At 37.8% G+C, this 23,989-nt stretch overlaps 1 protein-coding gene and 1 long non-coding RNA gene across 7 annotated transcripts; one reads left to right on the top strand and one right to left on the bottom strand.

Annotated features, from left to right (window-relative positions):
* The first annotated feature begins 1,799 nt into the window (after nucleotides 1–1,799).
* Nucleotides 1,800–12,252, top strand: LOC121898233 (caspase a-like). 4 transcript variants are annotated; one of them, XM_042413168.1, is made up of 8 exons: nucleotides 1,800–2,011; nucleotides 8,802–9,086; nucleotides 9,170–9,258; nucleotides 9,539–9,715; nucleotides 9,836–10,070; nucleotides 10,255–10,425; nucleotides 10,556–10,665; nucleotides 10,847–12,252. In XM_042413168.1, exons 1-8 carry the CDS (start codon nucleotides 2,005–2,007, stop codon nucleotides 10,952–10,954), a joined length of 1,182 nt encoding a protein of 393 aa, XP_042269102.1. In that variant the 5' UTR covers nucleotides 1,800–2,004; the 3' UTR covers nucleotides 10,955–12,252. The 4 variants fall into 4 exon arrangements, with proteins under 4 accessions (XP_042269102.1, XP_042269101.1, XP_042269100.1 ...); XM_042413167.1 differs by lacking the exon at nucleotides 1,800–2,011 and adding an exon at nucleotides 6,567–7,136; XM_042413166.1 differs by lacking the exon at nucleotides 1,800–2,011 and adding an exon at nucleotides 7,381–7,648.
* Nucleotides 9,148–23,988, bottom strand: LOC121898237. Of its 3 annotated transcripts, XR_006096389.1 has the most exons (10): nucleotides 23,373–23,988; nucleotides 20,996–21,191; nucleotides 20,531–20,604; nucleotides 18,690–18,747; nucleotides 18,422–18,612; nucleotides 17,152–17,341; nucleotides 16,227–16,291; nucleotides 15,688–15,782; nucleotides 15,006–15,072; nucleotides 9,148–9,230 (listed from the first exon to the last, which is right to left on the bottom strand). It is a non-coding gene; the product is annotated as an uncharacterized LOC121898237 (long non-coding RNA). The 3 variants fall into 3 exon arrangements; XR_006096390.1 differs by lacking the exon at nucleotides 18,690–18,747; XR_006096391.1 differs by lacking the exons at nucleotides 18,690–18,747; nucleotides 20,531–20,604.
* Between the last annotated feature and the right edge of the window lies 1 nt (nucleotide 23,989).

Genomic DNA, 23,989 nt, shown 5'->3' with positions numbered 1-23,989 from the left:
TTGTGCTGTGTTGTGTATGTTGTATTGTATGTATTTGTGTTGGACTACTGTCTGTAAAGCAAATTTCCCCTCTGGGACATTTTTTGAATCTTGAATCTTGAGCCATCATGCACAACATCAGGACCCTGAAACTGAAGCAGCTAAATGGAATTCAGCCATTTTCTTCTTCTACTGCGACATGTCACACTGTGTTCTGCTAAAAGGACCTTATCTAAATCCTAATATCTCCCTTTGTACAGATGTCGTCAGGTTGTGAAGTTTGTGGATGGTATTATGAGAAGCTCCTGGATGACCGTTGCCATAGATGCAATGAGTCATAGTGAACTGCCATTTTGGGATGGAGTCATATGGCAGCCACCTTACCTGGATCCATTTTTAAACTTGCTCTAATTGGAATCTATGATGAAAGAGGCTTATATTGTATTTTTAATCCTTGTATTTTTCTACCAATACTGGTTTTTATTTTAAGTAATGAGCATAGGACAACTGTGCTTGTCTCGAATGAACCAAAAAAACAAAGATTCTGGTAGAATTTTGATTATCATAGCTCCATGAGAACAAACCATGCTTTCAATCATGAAGATAATCTCATAATTGTGCATTTATATTGCAGACAATGATTTTATTTTTTCAATTTTGCCTGAACTTAATATGCAAGAACTGTCTTTGGTATTCTGAATGGCTACATTAAGCAATATCTTTTATGTAGCAATCCGAAATAGATTCAGTAAACACACCTACTGTAATATATTAATATATTTATTAATGTCATAAATTGTACACATATTACATTATGTATTTCTCTCTCTCTCTCAATCACTCACACATACACACACACACACACACACACACACACACACACACACACACACACACCTATCTATGGACCTTACAGTCTGGTTCTTGAGTAATGAGGAGAAAGACTCAGCAGTGGAAGAAGTACTCGGCACCTTTGCTTAAGTAAAAACCAAGTATTTTTAGATAAATGTGCTCAAAGTATCAAAAGTAACTAAGATTTGGAGAATGCCCCCTTTCATACTGTCATTTTACTATGGATATTACATTTTTGTTTTACTAGTCATTGCATTAATGTGTAATCATTATTTTTAATGTTGTGGCTGTAGCTATTTTAACTACTTTATATTCTAATTGCAACATTTAATCTGTAACAATGCATTTTTCACATCCAGAATGACACATATGGGTGAACATTTGATGTATTCGCCACCTTTTTTGTGTGGTCTTTGATAATGCACATTGCACATGGATATTATATATGAGGAGTTTTGTATGTCACCCAAAATCTTAATCTGCAGAGCAGCTGTTAAAGAAATGCAGTGGCAGAAGAAGTATTTCAAGTGTTACAAGTCCTGCATTCAATATTTCTACTGAAGAAAAAAGACGTTCAGAAGCATCATGAGAAAAATGTACTTAATATATTAAAGGTTATGCAGCAGAATGACTCCTGGAGTTATCTTCTTTTTCCATATTACATTGTTGGATCCTTACTACTGATGCAGATAAACAGGGAGTAAAAAGTACAGCATTGCATTTGTTGTTGTGTTTTTCATGGTTTTGTGAAGCACATTGTATTACATCTTTCCGAATGAAATGTGCTGTATAAATGAAGTTTTACTCCACTACTTTTTGGAGGCAAATAATAATAAAAGCATAATGTAGCAGAGAATGGAAATGTATTTAAGTGAAGTAGCCTCAAAATTACACAAAAGCACAGTGCTCGACCCTGCTTGACTCTTTACTACTGAGACTTCAAGAAAAAACAACACAGAAGTAAAGAGAGCCCTGTCTCATTGGCATGGTGAAGAAGTAAAAGGATTCACGGAAAGCATGATGACTCCACCCCGAAACTAATAATCCATGACGCGACATCTCCAAAACTTTACGCATACGTCACTACAGTACAAGCGGGAAGGACTTTTGGTGTTACAGTAAAACTCGTTTGGCTTTAAGCGGCACGACTCTGTGATACGAGTTTCATGAGCAATGGCGGGTAAGATGATTTGTGGTCTAAATGTATTTTTCATGCAATTGTGTATGTGCGTATAACTCAAGATAAAGTCGGCGGTAGTTTGATACAGGCGGTCAGATCTACAAGTAGGGAGTCTGCAAAGGAGGCTAGTTTTTTAGTATTTCCTTTGTGTGACGCTAATATGAGCTATGTCGAGAGTTACAAGTAAAGTTTGCGCAAAGTTAAGTGCAGCTTTGAGCTGCAGCGTGGGCGTATCCAAATTACATTACGCACGACAGACGGTTGCTCCTCACATCCGCCTTATTTTAAACTAGCCGAGTGTTTTTTTTCTTTTAGAAAGAAAAAGTGACACTGAAAGCCCAGGGTATGCATTCCTCCATAAAGATGCATAAACAAGCTTTAGCCATAAGAATCCCACAACTTTGAAAGCCACTTGTGATGTTTTTAGGTCAAGAACTTTTAGGTCAAGAACTTTTTTAAGATTAGGTGGCAAAAACTATGACCATACATAAGAGATTAGATGAAATGAATGGTTTCACTGACTCATTTCCCCTGATTGAGAAACCCGTATATAAAAAAATATAAATTCATACTATTATAGACACATTAATTTTCGCCTCTAGGAAAACTACATGTCATATAGGTTTCATAACCACCCTAGGAAGACACACAATGACCCAAAACACAGACACACTTTACCTTTACGGGTTACATTCATTGCAGTAGTGTAAAGTACTGTACATCCGATTTACGTGCAATTTGAGGTACTTTTAACTGAGTATTTCCCTGTTATGCAACATTATAGTTCTACTCCACCTACAATTCAGATGTAAATATTGTATCTTTTACTAAAATACATTTATTCCACAACTATTATTACTAGTTAATCTGCAGATTAGGATTTTAATACAAAACAATGATCCGTTTTTATTATAGTTTAAAAAACCCAATAGTACATAAAGTAACTTGACCCGTTATGATGTTAAAATGCTGCTTACATACTGATGCATCACTAATAGTAATCCAATAATATATCATAGGTTATGATATAGCTCTCTGAAACTTCTGAACTAAAATTGTGAATGCAATACTTTTTACTTGTAATGGAGTATTTTTTTTATAAGAGGGTATTTGTAACTTAAGCACATTAGTTAAGGATTTGAGTACTTCTTCCACCGCTCACCCATTATCTACCATTACAGTTTAACTTAACCATGTGGAAAACATTTGAGAAATATGTTTATATTTTTCACATCATATATTCATTTCAAATCATATTTTGAGTTTCAAATGTAGATCTGCAGACACCTTTTGTAAATATTTTACTGTCATATTCATCTTTAGGATCTTATACCACCTTCAGAAACCAAATTTTGTTTTTTTTCTCCATAATTATTTTTCTAGACCAGCTCGCCAGGGTACGGGTTAGATTTGTGGAGGGGGCGAACAAAGAACTTATTAAGCAGCTCCTGGATGACCTTTTAGAAGATGGTATCTTGAATGATGGGGAGAAAGACTCAATACTTGAGGAGAACTTGAGCAAGGCAGACAAGGCACGCTGTCTCATTGACACGGTGAAGAAGAAAGGAGATGAAGCCAGCTGCAAGTTGATTGTTCACCTTAAATGCAGAGATCCTGCACTTCACAGAACCCTGGGCCTGCCCTGATCCACCTGTTTAACCAGGTGAGCTGACATATTTCACAGGAGTTGCTAAACATTAATGAGCTAGGGAGACCTTTGCCCTACTTTTATGCAAGTGTTGTCACAAATTAATATTGTACCTTGACACTGTTATGTTCAGAGCTATGTTACATACAGTACATAGAGAAATATATTGTTTTGAACAGTAATCACAGTGACAATAACTGTATTGAATACATTTATCCTATTTTTGTTCAAATAATAAATTTGGCTTTATTTGATATTTCTCTTATTGTCAACAAATCCCATGAAAAGACCAAAACCAACAACGCTGTAGTCTGTCTCTCAATACATTCTGTTTCCTGACATGTACTAACTTGTTTGTAGCATTCGGCCCCAAGCAGATTAGTTCTTACTGAAGACCAAAACCTTAAAAAAAGGGGTATCAAACATATAGTTTCATTTTCCCAAAAGGCTCAGTAATTTCCTTTAATAGCTGGGCACTGTCATTTTTAGCAAACGTCACTCAAACAGGAGTACATAGTGTATTTGTTGGGGGACTATTTTCAGCTGCGGATTACTACACATTTGGTGTGTTAGTGAGTATTTACAGCAGCAGGATGGTATAAACTATAGTGTCCATGTTAACTGTAATGAAAAAAACATGTGAGCCAGTGCAGCAGCAGGGCTTACTCATGTGTTTTTTTATTGTTTTTGTACAACAATTGAGGTTCATTGTTGTTTTTCCATCTTTTCATGGGATTTTATTGAAAACAATAATAATACTGAATATCACCAGCCCTATCCTTTAAGTGTGACACCCTATATTGTACTGTAGCTTCGAGAACAGAGAGAAACAGAGAAATACATATCTTAAATACATACACAGTAATCTGTTGCAGTGACTTTGTGTTTTGCTGTTTCCATCCACAGTGTCTCAGGAGGAGCAGAACTTGCCATTCATCCTGCTGATGTGTTGTGGACAGGGAAAATGAAGATATAGGATATATGTTCATACTTGATGTCTTGGATACAAACTCTATGCATATAGTACACTACACTAATGTTTTCAGCAAGTGTTGGATTGGTTTCAGAGACATATCATGATACTTTTCATCTTGTTTAGTTTTAGAGAGCAGAGAGTAACAAAGAAGTCTAGTAGATTCAGTTACACTGAGTACTGTACACTACTCATTTTTTAAAAACCATGACCTTTTCTTTGCAAAGAAAATAAAACCTTGTCGGCCGGCAGAAGTCTACATTTTGTTCTTCACCAGCAGCAGATCTTTTCACCTTGTATTTTCCAGGGAGAAGTCCAAGTTATGAAATATAAAAATGTTTTGTGGGTATGAAATTTCACAGTCGTGAAATGTTTCAAAAAGAAAAAATATTGATTTATTTTTGCTAGATGGAGAAATATCTATAAAGATTAAGTAAAGTGATTTAATTACAACCACTTGTAGGGAGTCCTTAATTATACTGAATGTAGTCCAAATGCATTTGTATTTATATTTGCATAATGGTCATATATGGATGATTCCTGTCATTTACTATACAGTCTGTTTGCAATAAGATCATCATCAATCAATCAATCAATTTTTATTTATATAGCGCCATATCACAACAGAAGTCATCTCAAGGCACTTTTCACATAGAGCAGGTCAAGACCGTACTCTTTAATTTACAGAGACCCAACAATTCCCCCATGAGCAAGCACTTGGCGACAGCGGTAAGGAAAAACTCCCCTTTAACGGGTAGAAACCTCAAGCAGACCCCGGCTCTTGGTGGGCGGCCATCTGCTTTGACCGGTTGGGTTGAGAGAGAGAAAGAGAGAGGGAAAGGGGGAGGGGGGACAGAAGAAAAACAATCACAACAACAACAATAAGCACAAGCAGCAATAGCCAGGGAAGGATGCCATCAGGACTGTGAAGGACCGCGAAGGTTCGGCCCGGGACTCAGGTTTTCCTGTGAGATGAGAAAGCACAAAAAACTCCGGGGAAGAAGCAAAGTTATTGACATGCATTGATGTTACATGAATGCATACAGATGGAGAGGAGGAGGAGGAGAGAGGAGCTCAGTGCATCATGGGAAGTCCCCCAGCAGTCTAGGCCTATAGCAGCATAACTAAGGGCTGATCCAAGGCGAGCCTGGTCGGCCCTAACTATAAGCTTTATCAAAAAGTAAAGTTTTAAGCCTACTCTTAAACCTAGAGAGGGTGTCTGCGCCCCGGACTGAATCCGGTAGATGGTTCCATAGAAGAGGAGCCTGATAGCTGAAGGCTCTGCCTCCCATTCTACTTTTAAAGACTGTAGGGACCACCAGTAAGCCTGCATACTGGGAGCGCAGTGTTCTAGTGGGATAATACGGTATTATGAGCTCTTCAAGATATGATGGTGCCTGACCATTAAGGGCTTTGTAAGTTAGGAGAAGGATTTTAAATTCTATTCTAGATTTTACAGGAGGCCAATGTAGTGAAGCTAAAATGGGAGAAATGTGGTCTCTTTTTCTAGTTTTAGTCAATACACGTGCAGCTGCATTCTGGACCAGCTGGAGAGTCTTTAGAGACTTGTTAGGGCAGCCTGATAATAAGGAATTGCAATAATCCAGCCTAGAAGTAACAAATGCGTGAACTAGTTTTTCTGCATCTTTTAGGAACAGGATGTGCCTGATTTTTGTGATATTACGTAAGTGAAAAAAAGGCAGTCCTTGATCAAAGATAACTCCCAGATTCCTTACGGTGGAGCTGGAGGCCAGGGTAATGCCATCCAGAGTAGCTTTATCATTAGATAATGTGTTTCTAAGGTGTTTAGGGCCAAGCACAATAACTTCAGTTTTATCTGAATTTAGTAGTAGAAAATTGCAGGTCATCCAGGTCTTTATGTCGTTAAGGCATGCTTGGAGTTTGTTTAACTGATTGGGTTCATCAGGCTTCATTCATCTAGCTTCAATGGGAAAAAAACAAACGTGTGTACTTATTGGCAAATACAGTATTTTTCAGTTATTTCAGTTTCACTGTGAAACTCTCAACATTCCTGTTGGGAGTGTCATGTTTTTTGCTGTGTAAAAGTTAGAGGAAGTAATTTTCCATTTCCAGGCAAAGGTTGCCTTTCACAACCTATGAGATTTTATCTAAAGCCTCTGGTTTAATGATTAATAATGATTAAGCATGGGATTTATGTCAGGGTCTCAATATTTTAAAACGTGTTTAAGATCAGCTAACACCAAAATGTCCAGTATACGCTTCATCATTTGGAAAAATTGTTCTCTTCTTTTCTTCAGCCACACATATGTCATTTTCATTAATAAAACCTTTAATAGTAGCCTGTTGTACTGATTACTTTAAGTAGGTCACGTTACTTGACGTAAAACAGGAAACACAGGCTACCATATACACCCAGTGCCTATCACACACCTATCAGTCTACAGGGAGCTGGAGAGTTTTCATGTGCACTTTGCAGACCTCAATTTAAATAATCCAGTGATCCAAGACTTGAGCCATGGCAGGTAAGAGTTCTCGGCCTAAATGCACTTTGCAAGTAACATGACTTGAAAGTTGGCGGCAATGCGAAATCGATTAGACAAAAACCTGCATAAACTGTATTTATCGTGTGTTTACTGTGTGTTATGGAGGCGGTGAGGAGGATAGGGGTTGGAGATAATATTTCTTAAACTTTCTCAGTTTTACAACGAATGTCTGTCAAAGAAAAGTCTTGATGAGCCTGAATTTTGTTGTATGTGCCACCTAGACTATTAGTTTCACTTTGCTGATCGTTTATGCCCGCCCCGTTTTGTTTGGTTGCAAAAAGAAAAAAAATAATATGATGCTACCTTTTTGTTTTTCGAAATTTCGATGAACAGCTCAGTGTATAAGAGAAAGATCTGTTGAAATGACAACTGTGATATGTTATCTGTTATATTCATATCCGCCTCACGGTTGTCATTTCAAGTGTTTGTTCAGAGAAAGGTGGCAAACATTAAACACGAGTTTATGGAGCTGAAATGTCCAAAGAGCGCAGGTCAGCCTGTAAAGTTTTTATTAAAGAATTTCTTATGAAAGAAGGGCGGACATGAATAGATATCACTTATAGTCTAATGATTTATGATGTGAAATTCTTTGGACGCTTCTTTTCCACACTGTGTGAGGAGGAAGGGCACAAACCACCGCCAAACCCCTTCTCGCAATACGAAAAGGAAGTACTCATAGTTTATTACAGTGTGTTTGAAAACACATATATACATAAAGTATATAGGGGCTCAGTAATGCAGCACTCATATATCCACATATATTCACATACCACTTATGTGCAATACACTAATTCACCGATTTATCACTTATGTGCAATATAGGTCTAATGCATATTTGTGTATACAGTATGTACACAGTTGTGGTAATAGGTTTACATACCCTGGCAGACTTTGTAAGATGTGTACCATTCATAGTGTTTATGGTTGTGACCATAAAGTTAAATTTTGGACTCATCACTCTGGCAACTCGTGCAGCCCATTTTTGTTCAAATACGTCCTTATTGTGCATCTCGAAACAGCCTCACCACGTTTTTTTTACAGAAGTCTGTATTTCAACTGAAGTTGCATGTGCGTTTTTCTTTGCAACTCGAACAATTTTCCTGCCATTTGTGGCTGAAATCTTTGTTGGTCTAACTGACCGTGGCTTGGTATCAGCAGAACACCTAATTTTTCACTTCTTTATCAGAGCTTGAACACTACTGATTGGCATTTTCATATCTTTGGATATCTTTTTATATCCTCTTCCTAATTTATAAAGTTCAACTCTCAAGAAAACTCATTGACTATTTATACAAGGACACTAATTACAATCAAACAAGTCACACGTGTGGAAGCTATTTAAACCTGTGTGTGTCAGTTTGTGTGTGTATTATCAGGTCAAACATTCAAGGGTATGTAAACTTTTGATCAGAGCCATTTGGGTGATTTCAGTTATCATTGTGATTTAAAAAGGGCACACAGAATTATGTAAAAATAAATGGCTTCACCTGACCACAATCCCTAAATAAAAAAAAAAAATTAGCATGATATTATATTTCTAATGTTATATCTGATTCAGTATTAGCACCTTCTTTGAAACCACCTCAGACAAAAATTTGAAATGTGTAATTTTTTTTTTTTTTTGCTTTATATTCCTTCTCTTAGACAAGGAGCTTCTCAAGGTGAGGGGTAAATTTGTGGAGAAGGTGAGCAAAGAAGTTATTAAGCAGCTCCTGGATGACCTTTTAGAGGATAGTTTCATGAATGACGGGGAGAAAGACTCAGTACTTGAGGAGAACTCATCCAGAGCAGACCAGGCACGCTGCCTCATTGACTTAGTGAGGAAGAAAGGAGATGAAGCCAGCAGGAAGATGATTGCTCAGCTTCAACACAGAGATCGTGCACTTCACAAAACCCTGGGTCTGTCTTCTGGTCAACCTGCTCAACTAGGTGAGCTGACATATTTCCTAGGTGTAGTACACAAGTAGAAGAACTTCATTTTGAACATTGATGTTGTGTTTTGCCCTTCACAGCTGCAGAGCCCCAGACGGTGCAGGACTGGTCACCGACACTCATCCCAACAACCGAAGCATTCTGGAGGGAAAAACAGAATGATAAAAGTGTTAGTCATTCATTAAAGCATTATCAAATATGTCACATGGTCTTAACTGACAGATTTACCTTCAGTGATTTGCCAGTAGTGGAAACATTATGGAAAAATGCAGTTCTGATGCAAAATTAACCAAGTCGGTTTCTTGTGCATCATTTATCAAGAAATAAAATGGTTTTCTTTGAACTTAATTTTCAAAATTAAAGTCTACTATGTACATTACATTTTTCCTGTAAATTATCATAATACATTTTTGTGTCACTTTGTGTGACTTTAAATTTCCATTTTTCAGATTTACCCTGTGACCAAAAATTCCATTATGAGTCGCGTCGCCCTGCTAATCACTAACATAAAGTTTACTGATGAGAAGTTAAATAGAAATGGAGCAGAGAAAGACGAGCAGAACATGGAGAAACAACTTAAAGCGCTGAGATACGAGGTGGTGAAACACACAAACCTCACTGGAAAGGTACTTTTGATTAAAAAAAAAACACACATTTTCTCATGTTAGTGTAAATTAAAAGTATTATTTTGTCTGGTTGATTGAGCGATACAGTAACTGGCATCTGATTTTTATGTGTTCTCGCAGGAGATTGATGATGCTGTAATTAAGTTCTCCAAACATCCAAAACTCAAAGAGACAGACAGCGTGTTTGTGATTATCATGTCTCACGGGAAACTGGGAGCTGTCCTCGGTGTCAACCATAAAGACGAGGAACCAGACGAATTCCCCATTGATAACATTTGCAAATACTTGGACACACAGAAATGTCCAGCGCTGCTGAACAAACCCAAGATCATCATCATCCAGGCCTGCAGAGGAGGTGATTCTCATCTGTTCTCACAGATACACCAAACATCAACATGTTTTTTTTTAGGACCTACATTTAATAGCTTTATTTTTTGTATAATAATATAGCTTTGTATAAGTCTGCTAATGTCTTGGTTGTTGCTTTAAGTGACAAGGCCCTTGTGATCTGTATTTAAAGTATGTCACATGTATTGCAGGAAAAGATGGAGCTGTGCTTGTAAGTGATAGTGCAGAAGCAGCTGTGGTTTGTGATGATGTGCAACAGCCAGATCTATCCCTGTCTGCTGGTGTAGAAGACATCGAGGAGGATGCTTTGCGACATGCACACAAAGAAAAAGACTTCATACGTTTTCTTTCTTGCACCCCTGGTGAGTCTGTCTGAAATGTTATCAGATCTTATTTTAAAGCTCAGGAACATAAACATCAATAATCAGCATTGATAACAGCTAAGAGTAGTTACCTTATGTAATAAAAACTGTCTGTATGTTTTTCCTGCAGATACTGTCTCATATAGAAATAGAGACCATGGATCTTTTCTCATCAAGTTTATTTTTGAGGTACTGAACACCTTTGCGCATAAGGAGGACATTGAGGAACTTTTCAGAAAAGTAAGTTTTGCAAGTGTAAACTCTCTTCTGGGTGTAAAATTTTTGTATATAATAGGATACGATCTATCTAGCGGAAAGTAATATCAGCTGTGAGGCAACAAGACCAAAGAGCAAGCAGTAATGATGTTCTTGTTTTATTTGCCTTGTTTAATGTCATACACTGTTTGTTTCAACCTCACAGGTCATGCAACGCTTTGAAGAGGACTTCCCCTCTGCGACCAAAAAGCAGATGCCTACCAAAGACAGATGCACTCTCCCAAAGCGCTTCTACCTCTTTCCAGGCCTCTGAGACAGGATCCAACACAGACTTTGTAACCATGTTTCATTCATTCAAATTCATTTATTCATTCAGTTATTCTTGCAATGCTTTCTGAGGTGCTACTTTGTGAATAGATAAACTATGCATTCTATATTTTTATATATCTGAATTGCAGAGTTTTATCAGTTTGTATTCCTTGATTCAACAGGTTGTTTATTCAAGTTGACTTTCTTTTGAAGAATTGATCATTGGCACTTTCATTTAATATTGGACAAGCTGTGGTTAAAAAGTATATTTTCAAATTTGAGTGTGTCAGTGTTCAATTTGTCTGTGGGAATATTCTTTTTAATAGTATGCCATAGAGTGATGTGATTTAAGTATTCCGTTTTTGGGATACTAGGTTCCTTGAATAATTCATTAAAAGTTTTAAAACAGTTGTTAGAAAATATGTGATAAAGTTTAGTTATTCCAATATCTTTCCATTTATTCCATCTTATAACCTTTTTGTTTACTGTTATATTTGATCTTGCCACGGTTGAGTTATTGAAGTATCTGTGTTTTATTCAATGATCTTTGTATGTGATTTCAGGATGTTAAATGGCGCTTTGATTGGGCTTTGCATTACTTCCTTTGGAAATATTTTCATAAATTATGGACATTTTGTGTCAATGTTTAAGCTTCGAAACATATTTTCTTCTATGTATTTCCAATCTTTGCTTACAGAAGGATCAAAGTCACTAACTTACTGACAATCAAAGGATATGTAAAAGTGAAAGAAGTTGGGTTGCTGTATTCCACCTTTTCTGTATGATCTATAGACATCCTTAAGTATGAACATCTTGCCAAATAAAGGTTGAGATTGTTTTATGCAAATGTTCAAACCAGGTTTTTTGTATTGTGACAGCTAACATCCTCAGAGTGTAATTGACATTAGGAAGAATGTTCACCTTTATTATGTTCACTCAACCCCACAGAGATATGGGAAGATTTGACCATCGATCTATATTTGATTTTGTTTTATTAAATGTTTGTGTGAGATTTATATCTTGTGTTTGATAGCTATTTGTTGTAATTCTTAATCCTAAATATGTTATTTCTTTATTAATATACAGTTTACTTTGTATCCTGGGAGTGAGCCATATTCAATTAATCTGATTGATATACAAAGTTAGGAGTCCACATCTGTTAGGTAGAGAATGAGGTCATCACAATACAGTGATGTTTGATATATTTGACTTCCAATTTTTATGCCTTTAATATTCTTTTCAGATCTTATTTTCTCAGCTAACGGTTCAATGATTAGATTAAATAAAAGTCCTGAAGCTGGACATCCTTGTTTTGTTCCTTGATGTAAAATGAAATTTTCTGAAATTACATTGTTAGTTCCTATTGAAGCTGTGGGCTTTGAGTAGATCATCCTAATCCACTGCATAAAATTGTTACCAAACCCATATTTCTGCAGGGTACTAAACATAAAGGACCATTCAATTCAATCAAAGGCCTTTTCAGCATCTAAAGTACACAGTGCTACTGGATGAGGGAGCCTTTTTTGCGCATTGAATGACTGAATAGTTTCCTTAAATTATCAGATGAATGTTAATTTTTCATGAATCCAGTTTGGTCAGTATGTATCATCATTCTGATTACATGAACTAATCTTGCTCCAAGAATTTTGGCCAGGATTTTATCTAAATTTGCTAATGATACTGGATTACAGTTGTTACAGATTAAAGGGTCTTTATCTTTTTTATGACTTAAAGTTATGTGGGAATAATTAAACATGGGTGGAAAACTTCCATTCACAAATGATGCTTGATAAGCCTGCAAAAATAGAGGGGATAGATCCTCACTAAAGTGTTGGAAGAACTCTGGATTATAACCATCAGGCCCTGGAGATTTATTTTCAGAAAATGAGTGAGTTAATGGCTTTATTTATTTCAAATATGGTTATTGGCTGTTCCAATGCATTTTTTCTTCCTCTAATAATCAGGGAAGATAAATATTATTTAAGAATTACTGCGTTGAATCGGGTTCATCATCACTGTGTGACTTGTAGAGATTTTCATAAACGTTAGTAAAGGTTTTATTTATTTGATCTGGATCAGTGGTAGTTGAGTTATTTGGTAATCTAATACAAGATATGGTATTTTTAGTCATCTGCTTTTTAAGTCTTGAAGCTAGCACCTTTCCTGCCTTCTCCCCGCATTTGCAATAATTTAACTATGCTCTCTTTAATTTATATTCAATTTTGTTCCTTATAATGTTATCATATTTCATTTTTAGCGTACATTCATTTGAAAATGAACTTTGTAACAGCTTTATTTCTGTTAACAATCTATTTTCTTCTTAGCGCTGCTTTTTATTCTTTCATCATCAGTTATCACCACCACTTATCTGCAGCTTTGTGTTCTTAGAAAAACACGCAAAGCTCTACAACAGATCACAAAGCATGCACGTGACAAGAGGGTATGTAAATTATGACACACACAAAACACACATAGCAGATAAGCTCCTTTAAGGTGCATTACTATTAGAGCAGTAGAGAAAAGCATGTTTTAAAAGTGAAACAATTACACGCTGATGAACAAACCCAAGATCATCATCATCCAGGCCTGCAGAGGAGGTGATTCCCATCTATTCTCACAAATACACCTAACATCAACATAATTTCTAGCTTTATTTTCTGTATAATAATACAGCCTTGTATAAGTCTGCTAATGTCTTGGTGACGAGGCCCTTGTGATCCTAAAGCTCAGGAAGATAAACATTAATTATCTGCACTGATACCAGACAAGAATAGTAACAAAAACTAAATGTATTTTCTGTTTATGTACTCCTGCAGATACTGTCTCATACAGAGAAACATAAGAGGGGGCTTTTCTTATCCAGTACATTCTTGAGGTGTTCAATCACCGCTCCCATGAGGATGATATAGATCAACTTTTCAGAAAAGTAAGTGTAAAAGTAAAGAAAGACCAAAGGATTGTCTTATCATTTTGATGTGCAGAGATGTGTTAGGATGATCATTACTTTTCTCCTTTGCTAATGTGTGCATGTTCTTGAGAGAAGGAATGTGCCTTAGGAGGCCCACACTCCTCTCCTCACATCCTGGCTTAGGCCCAAATAAGGTACTATTCTGTGTCTTAGAGTAAACAGGCAATGTTGAGGGGTTGAAGGCCATACATGGATTGAGGCTCTTCCTTGATTTGTGTCTATAGGTGATGTGGCTCCTAGTTAACATACATGTGAATGTAAATGTATCTTGTGGCTGTTTGCCATTGGCTGTAATCCATAAGTTTGTATGATTTGACCAATCACAGATAATTTCTTTGTTCCTTCTTCAACTATAAAAGATTAGGTTTACTTGTTGTTCGCTGAGATGAACTGATGCAAATCTTTGTGTGTTCTGTCTCCTCCCAGCTGGCACAGGACATCAATTAAACGTCACAGAGACATTGGACAGATGTTGAATTTTAGATGAAAATGAAAATCAGGTTGACGTCAAAACCCAACCTTGGTTTGACATCAACCTCTACTGTTGGACAGACATTGAATTTTGGTTGAATATCTATAAAAACCCAACATTACCCGTTAAAAGAAAGATGTTGAAATTTGGTTAGTATGGATGTTGTTGGTGGCATGACATCAAACTTTTAACAGAGCCACATTTTTGTTGTAAATGAAAAATCAACATACTGAGAAACATGGATGTCATATCAGGGTTGGACAGATATCAAGATCCAATGTCAGACAGACCCAAAAGTATTAATTTTAATTAAATAATAAAAATTAAACTTTAAAATCTCAATGAAAGTGAAATTTTTGGTGGCTTTATTTTTATCAAAATAACCTTTTATTGGAGCATTTTTGAAGACCCTGCTTCCTTTTTTTTTTTTTAAAGAAGTGGGTTCACAAACCCTGAATGATGAATTCACAGACTTTTTAAAATGAAAGAAAACAAATTAAATTCACAAATTTAACAAAACTGGCAGGAACTCAAACCTCAGTTATGAAACCAGATAACACATTTTTACAGTTAAATTTTTTTCTGCCACCTCCGCCAACTCTGTCTGGGGCATACCTCAAGCAGAAGACAACAACTGCTGCAATGTTTGCCTCCGTTTCCTCTGTCGTCCTCTGGACACTCTCTGCAAGAAATATTTGAAACTGTAAATCTACAGGGAATATAGGATAAGATAGGCTGCTAAACAGTAAAAACATTAAGTTGCAGACATGTACATTTAACACATTCTTGCATGTACATGCTGTGACTCCTCAAAAGTTTAAGAGATTTCAACTTTGAATGCTGTTCACAAACAGTTAGCAGCTGGCTACATTCTGGCAGAAAAATGTCAATTGTATCTATTCATCGGGACAGTGTACTGTTTTTAATATAAATGATGCACTGTACCAGATTTAGCTTCAAGCCAATTTTCATCTGCAGTCCCTTATAATTAAAAACACAGAACACATTATACAAAATACAAAGCTACACACAATAGCACATCACTTACACCCACAATATCAACTAGAAATTAATAATGTAAACTTGTCAAAATGTGAATGCCAGCAGCTCTCTGTTTTAAAGACATAAAAGAATGTAAAAGACATCCATCCAGCATTTTTACACTAAAAAACAATGAAAAACAGTGCACTGAAAATCTGACATTTCTTGCAGGTAGCGGCCAGGTTGCTCACAGGTTGTTCACTGTGCTACATGGTTACTGGTGACACTATCAACACTGAGGATATATGTTTTTTACCTGTGACAACAGTGAAGAGACAGAGCTTTGGGAAGGCAAGCTTGCCCCCTCCCCCCTTCATGTTGAAATTCGCCATGACCTAATTTGTATTCAACCTGTGGATACGAAAGGGAAAGGATTTATATGTCACAATCATTTACTTGTATTATGAACAGCGTGTCGCTTGTGCTGCTGCTTGGCTCCACTGCCAGGGACTGCTGCTCTCTAAACAGAGCGCTCGCTGTCTGTGATCTACACCAGATAACATCTATCCAGAAGTTACTCATACAACCCCATGTCTAAAAAACCCAAACTATACTTTAAAGTCTAATTAATAAAAAAAAAGGCAATAATAGTTTTATGACATAAGCTGATGAAGATCCCAAGCAAGATGCCTGTTTTGTCACAGTGGAAATGTCAATGAAGGTACTCCATCAGTTCCCAGAAGAAGGCTGCCAGTGGGCCCAGTGGCAACCACTGAGTCCGCTATACAATGTCAATTCTACTCAATTCCCATTCTATTGATTGACACTGAGATAAAAAAAAAACAAAAAACTTACTTTTTGATCATTCTCTTCACGTTGTCCTTCAAGTGGACTCCTCCCACCTTGGACAAGCCATTAATCTGAAATTAGACGAACAATATTTCTGTTTAACCAAAAAAAAAAAAAAAAGTGTTCAGTATATACCCATGACTGTTGCAAGTCACACTGGGATTGAAATACTGCACATTAGAGAAAAATTGCATTATGTTGCTATGACTACAGGTTAGGGATGGAGAGATTCACATCGGTGCACTGGCATAAGCATTCACAATGCAAGTGCCACAATTAAAAAAGGTGTGTTCTGGATACAATTTTGGATGACTTGCGATGAATCCTTTCTAACATCTGCATCGGTAAAATCAGATTTATTTAGATATAATTATTAGTAGGGACCCTATGCTTTTATTATTTAGACATTTGATATTAATATTGATTTCTCAAGTGCGCTAGCATGCTACAGCTAAGTAGTGTGATGCCAAAACGTTCTGGGTTAAACTCATGCTCTATTGGTTCATGCAGCATATGCATGTAAACTGAAGACAGAAAACACTACACTACAAAGGACTTGTAAAAGAAACAGCATAAATAAGATGCTTACTGAGTTGCACTACTAGAGAAACAAATAGGTAAAGTAAAAATGGAAATTTTTAGTTGATTTATAATTTTCCGTATGCTTGAAATAAAATCAAACTGTACCATATTGAATTGCATAGCATCATTCTATTGCATTGAATCGAATCATATCATGTTGAATCACATTGTGTTGAATCAAATCATGTCAAATTGCACTGCATCACAATAGGGGTGAATCATATCGTATCACATTGGTAGTTGCTTCATATGTATCTTTAATGTATGAATTGTTGGCAATGCATTAAGATGCGTATCGCATCAGCCCCAGTGATGGAGATTCACATTCCTACTACAGGTATGATCTCACCAGTGTCTGCTTTTCATCCAGGGAGTCAAGGGATTTGTCAAGGAGGTTTAGTGCCTCAACTGTTGAACCCTGTGCAGGAATCTTTGAGTCTTCGTACCTTTCAGCATTCCCAGGATGTTTCTTCATGGCGCGGACATCCTCACAGATTTTCACGAGTATTTCCATGACTTTTCTCTGAAATTCTAATGCACTGAAACAAATGATTATCATAATTTGAAATATTATCAAGGCATATCTTACCACTAACATAACAAGCCCCAAGCCCCAAGCCCTAACCCTAACCCTAACCCTTTGGCCCAACCTACAGGCAACTAGAATCATGTACTATAATATAGATGTTATTGTTCTTTAATCCATATCAGAGGGTTTAGTCTCAGACTACTGGACTTAACTTGCACAAAGCTCATAAAAATGCAAATCCCTTTAGCTTAACTCAATTCTTGGATACCTATGGGATCATGTAGCTGCTAACATAAATGTGGCCGAATAAAAAGCACTTATTAATTTGTATGATCCTGGGACAGATATTTAGTTTGATCCCACAGAGCTGTCATTTTTGGATAACAAAAAAAAAAAAATCAATTTGTATCAAAGGGTATTCAATATAATATTAACAAAGTCATTCTCTTTGTCTGCTCCTGATTTAATTGGCAATAATCATTTGTTTCAAATCAAACAATCACAGCTAGAGGGTGTCCTTACATTAGTGTCAAGCACATCCTGTGCACACTGGTGAACACTAGGAGGTTGGCGTCTGCTGCATTGTCTTAAAAGCCTCTGCAAGCAGCTCAATGATATGACAGGACTATTCATAACACCTTGGTAATGGCAGAGGTGCAGTCAAGTTGGTATACTAACAGCTGAAGACCAGGTCCAAAGGATAAACCTTTGCTAGTCATAAAGAACTATTTTCAGCAACAAGAAGAATGATGAGGGATTACATGAAGAAGCACCTGAGATGGCCTAAATAATAAATCCACAGAAGAACATTCTTTCTCCAGGATGGTTACAACAACCTACCTGCAAGTTACCATGAAAGTCTGTGTTAAAGTATACCGTGGAGAACTGCTGCTGTTTTAAAAGCAAAGCTGCTCACAGCAAATATTGATTTCATTTAGGTTTCTGCTGTTTACTCAACTTTGTAAGAAGTTAATTGATAAATTAAAACAATTTATAGCAATATTTTTGTAAACATTCTCACTTTACTTTTAGTGCCTAAAACTTTTGCACAGTACTGTATATAATTTTTATATATTATATACTTACTTACTTCTGGCATTAGGTACGGGGAGCGTTTTCCATGTGTTAATGGAGTTTGTTGTCTGAAGCTGGCCCCTTGCATAGATTGATGACCAACAAGTGATCTTGATCTTCTGCTTTGTTTTGTTTGGTGAGACAGACCTCCATGGGAAGGTGGTCTGGTCTGCTTTTCTGAGTTGGGCCCCTGAATTTGCAAGGGGTCTACAAAAATCGGAGTAAAGACTTAAGCTAAATTTAGTACTGATTTTTAGACAAATAATTTCTCTAATGCAAATTACCATTGCAGGTAGGTGCAAGTTTCATAGATCCTCCAAGTCTGACCCATCATCACCTTCCCTATGGCAAGAACAAGTGGCAGTGTTCTTTTCCAAAATGAAGTAAATATAGATTTGCAAACAATAACGACTTGGAGCAACAACCCAAAGTGAAAAAATATTTTGAAGGATGCACAACACCACACTTTGTTTGGGATTCATTATCAAGCTCTTTTCCAGTCCTCTAGTTTGCTAACTGGTGGAACTACTTTGTTCCAGTATCACTAAGCAACAGCTTCACCGACCAGATGTGTAAACAAATACACAGCACTGCATAGTGACACAGAAAGAAAGTTGTTCCACCAAGGGTAGTCTGTGGTGATGAGGAAGAGGAATGCCAACCCTGTGATCTTGAGCTTGATCGCCTGGATGAAGTGGAAGACGATGGCAAGCTTGCATTTGCAATGTGATCATTTTTTAAAGGGGGGGGGGTCTAAATAAAGATATTAAGATACTAAATAAAGTACATAAACCAACGGTTTTAGCAGCTTTCTTATTTTTACAGTCAAATATAGTTTTAATGTATTGTTTGGTTTCATTTTCAAATATTATCATTAAAGGTTTAGAATTGCTAAATTTAGATTTATGAATATGAAATTTTGCCAAGATATTGATCAAATTGATTATATGTAATTCTTTTTTTTAATTATTATTATTGTTATTGAAGAAACCAAACAACACCCAGTAGAGTGAAAAGTCAGAGTCAATATTATCAACAATATATTGGGTTACATCTCTCCAGAATTTGACAGTGTAGGGATATTGCCAGAACAGGTGTTGCATTGTTTCTGGATGCATTACACAAAATGAACAGTTAACACAGATGTATTTTTTAAACTTAAGAAGATAATGACTTGCAGGATAATATCTATGTATGATTTTAAAAGAAACTTCCCTTATCTTATTAATAAGAAGATATTTATGTGTAAGATTCCAGACATATTTCCAATTCAGGTTATTGACAAATCTAGACCAGTAAGATACAACACAAGGGGTACTAGTAATATCTTTTTGAAACAATGATCGTATGCTATGATTATTATTTCTTAAAGTATTAGTCAGGCCGCGAGCTCCCGCTCGGCCCATAGACTGTACATTATGATGATGTCACGGATTTTTAAATCGCTTTTCTTGGCTCGAGGAAAGTTTTACAAACATAAAACCTCCATCGATCAAAAGTTCATAATAGAAAGAGTCATAATTGATGTTGTTTGCAGTTCTAGGCTAACTGTTATTAAGTTAACAAAACTGACTGACTGGTGAGTAAAAAGAGAAATGTATTAGGATTCCTTGTTGTGGGAGCAGTGTTTTAGATTCACATTAGTATTTTAATTACAAGCTGTAATGGACCATGACATGGGCTCTCTGACATCAACAGGGTTTATTTCATGGGAAGCATAACTTCACTCTGCAAACTGCATGGCAATCCAATGACCAGAGTTTACAAGTTTAATACGACAGGAGTGTGTATGCTTATAAAATTTGATGGCAATAATTATTAATTATTGTGGCCTTGTTGTCATGGTGACACCAAAATTGACATAGTTTGCTCTTGGTAGCATAGTGCACTCATAAGAATTCATGAAAGTATGCTAAATGGATTTTAAGATGTGTTGCTTTTAAGTGAAGTGTTGCACTGTCAACAGGGCAAAAAGGGAGTTCATGAAATTCCATTAACAGTAGTGTTCCATAGCAAGATAGGCATGAATAACTACTTTTGAAAGAGATAAGAATTGGTTAGATAATAAATAAATGCACGAGTATAACTCAGTGAATGATTAACAACTGCAAAGTAAACAGAATACCTGCCAAACATTCTTCAGATGTCTTAGTTTTTCTTCTTCTTTTTACTTCCAGTGCACCTTCTTCAGCTTCTGTACTACTCGTGAAGTTAAAGTTATCACATTCTTTGAAGTCATCGATAAATCATAAATAACATCAAACAGTGGCAAAGCAAAAAGATTGTCAGTGCACATGGGTGCTGGTGAGAAAAAATGTTTTGACTCAACTTTTTTTTACTGGTGTCCAGGTTGTGCGGCTAAGCAAATTGCACCATTTTTAAAATGCATAAACATTACAAAAGTATCAATAAAAGAATCTTTTTTTTGCATTAGCAGTAAAAATAAACAGACTATGATGGAACAAAAAGTTCAGTTTTGATGGAAATCCGTCTGCAGATGGAGCTCTTGCACCCATGAATGCATAACATTGATATGGCAGGTTAATGATCTAAAATCTACAAAATAAATGTATCATGCAACTGTACCTACCGGATCTCATCTTCACTTTCAGAAGAGGAAACTCTCTCCAACCATCAGATGGTTTGCGGCATTCATTCAAATGTCTTGTTGCATTTACACATTTGGCCAGAATAACAACATGTTTTCTGTGTCTACTCAGCTGGCTGGCACCGTCCCTTCTTCTTGCCTTTTATTCTCTTGCCACATTGCCCTAATCCAAGCCATCCTCAAACAACACACATTGACATACGCTCACTGGCCACTTCATTAGGAAAACCTGTGCAATCTAATGCAATCCAATACAACAGCTCTGCCATAAATTCTACATTTATGAAGCCTATACATTTTCAGTTTGTTGACATTGTCAGAAATGTGATAAATCTACTTTATGTTTATTATTGAGGTCGTAGTGGATACTGGTGGTGTACTGGGATGCATTATATTAAATGGTGTTCCTAATATTTTACCACTCCATTAACATACGCAAGGAGGGAATATTAGGAACACTTTTCCAGGGTTCAACATGAACCATGGCCTGATGGCCTGTGGCCATAAAAAGTAACTATGTAGACACCAAATACTCCATGTAGGTGGCCCCCTGTGGCCACCAAGTTTTATCCCTATACTACGAGCCTTCACCAATGAAACGTTACTGGGAGATGTCAGTGAGTGCGTTCTAACCATTCAATCCACACCTACTCCGACCTGCATTCAGCATCTCTCTCCACAGTAACAGCCAACTGTCAGCAGCAGATTCTGACCAGTGGCCGGCTAACCTGTCTTCACCAGGCTGACTGACAGCACATATTTACAGTGTGTCTGCTGCGGCGCTTCTGCCACTGGCAGCCCTATCTTTCTATCGTGTTCCCTGTCTATTTCTGCTGAGAACCGCGCAGTCACGCGGAGAAAATAGACCTCGAATCTCTAGATGACGCGAAGCAGCAGCCTCGCATGAGATGCGTGTCTCACGCGAGCTGTGGCTGCTCTAACCTGTTAACATGGGTGCCGAAATGAAAAGCAAGACGTTCCATGAGGCACACGCGCTGCTCACGCATCCAGTGTGTCCTAGGCGTCAGGGCCAGCTTATATTTGGGTGAATAGTGTATTAGCATTATGCTGCACCACATTAAGAACAAGGCTGCTAGCCAAGGGGCGCGCCAGTCAGAGGCCATCACTCAGTTTGTGTGCCGAATGATTGAGACCAATATGCTGCCTATCAGTGTGGTAGAGGGCAAGGGATTGAAAGAGCTAGTTCGGTACCTCAAGCCTGAGTACGTTATGCCAGTTATTACATTAACAGTAGTTATTACATTATTAGCTGCTACAAACGTACCTCCAGGAAAGTGATGCTGAGCTCAAGTGAGAGATACACACCGGTAGGCACCAGAGCAGGCACAAAGCTCCAGTGACTTTGACGCAGAAAAAGAAAAAAGCAGATAAACTAACTGAACAAATAGCTGAACACTTCTGCATTTGGTCAACTTAATATTGTAATTAAGCTGTATTTTAGATGGGGTCAGAGGGGCAGCTGGCTGAGCATGAACTAATAGCTGTGGGTGCAGCTGAGTGGAGGCACAAACAGGAGGAGGACGTCGACATCAAACCAGTGCTCAGGTGACTGGCAACACAGTTCCGACCCTCATGGGAGGAGGTCAGAATGTGCTCTCGAGCCACAAAAGGACTCTGGTCAATGTTTGAAGCCTTGCGCCTGTGCGACAGGGTGCTGCAGAAGGGGTGGAAAGAACCAGCTACATGAGAGACACTTTGGCAGGTGGTGGTGCCAAGGGCCCTGAGGGAGGTGGTGCTCCAGGCGGTACATGGAGCCCCAGGATCTGGTCACTTCGGGGTCGGCAAAATGCTCTGCTGCCTCCATCAGGGATTCTACTGGGGCCAGCACAAACGAGACGTGGAGGACAATTGCCGCCGCTGTGATAGCTGCAAGGCCCGTAAGGGGCCCACAGACAGATCTCATGCCCCGCTCCAACAGTTTCTAGTGGGGTGCCCGATGGAGAGAGTGGGGATTGATGCCCTCAGTCTGTTTCCACACACAGAGCAAGGTAACTGCTACATCCTCACTGCCATGGACTATTTCACTGAGTGGCCTGAGGCATACTGCCTGCTGGACCAGGAAGCAGAGACCATAGTGGATGCGCTGGTGGAGGGAATGTTCAGCAGATTTGGAGTGCCCGAAGTCATTCATACTGGGGGCAAGAACTTTGAGTCCTGTGTGTTTGCAGCCATGTGTGAAAAACTGGGCTCCCACAAGACCTGCACCACACCCCTCCACCCTCAGAGCAATGGCCTGGTCGAGAAATTTAACTGCACACTAGCACAGCAGCTGGCCATTGTGACAGCTAAACACCAATGGGACTGGGATACCCATGTGCCCCTTGTGCTAATGGTGTACCGGTCTGCTGCACAGGACTCCACCTCCTGCTCACCCACCCTTCTCATGCTTGGCAGGGAGATCCGGACTCTGGCTGAGATGATGGTGGGTAAACCACCTGACGCCCAGGGGGATCCTATATATATAATGTATACACCAGAAGCAGGAAAGCTATTGGTCTTTGAGAATTTTATCCTGAAGAAAAAAATAAGGAAAATTATTGGTGATCAAGGGATGGCATGTTGAAACCAGACTGTATAATAAACTGGTACGATGAACATGGGTCAATGTCACTTAACCCCTTATGGCCAGGCCACACAACACACATTTTAATTGATCTTTATGATATGATTTCAAAGCAAATGGGAGTGGTCCCGTAAAGGATTACAGTGCTACTATCCCCAAATGAAATATCACTAAATAATGTAATAAGTGTAATGTCACAACCATTGTTGCCACTAGATTTCAACCTAAATAAAAAAGCACATTAGGGGAGACCGGGGATGGTTGTAACATTTTTGACATTTCTGTCTGTAGCTTGGAGCTCTTTTAAACCACTGCATTCAAATTTGTGATGCAAACTAGTGACATGTGTCTGCTATTAAATGGTGTACGAATTATCTCTGCAACACAAACAG

This window comes from Thunnus maccoyii, chromosome 6 (genome assembly GCF_910596095.1).
Source record: "Thunnus maccoyii chromosome 6, fThuMac1.1, whole genome shotgun sequence".
NCBI lineage: Eukaryota > Metazoa > Chordata > Actinopteri > Scombriformes > Scombridae > Thunnus > Thunnus maccoyii.
Note: the sequence above shows the minus strand (reverse complement) of the source record. Positions and strands in the feature narration are given on the sequence as shown.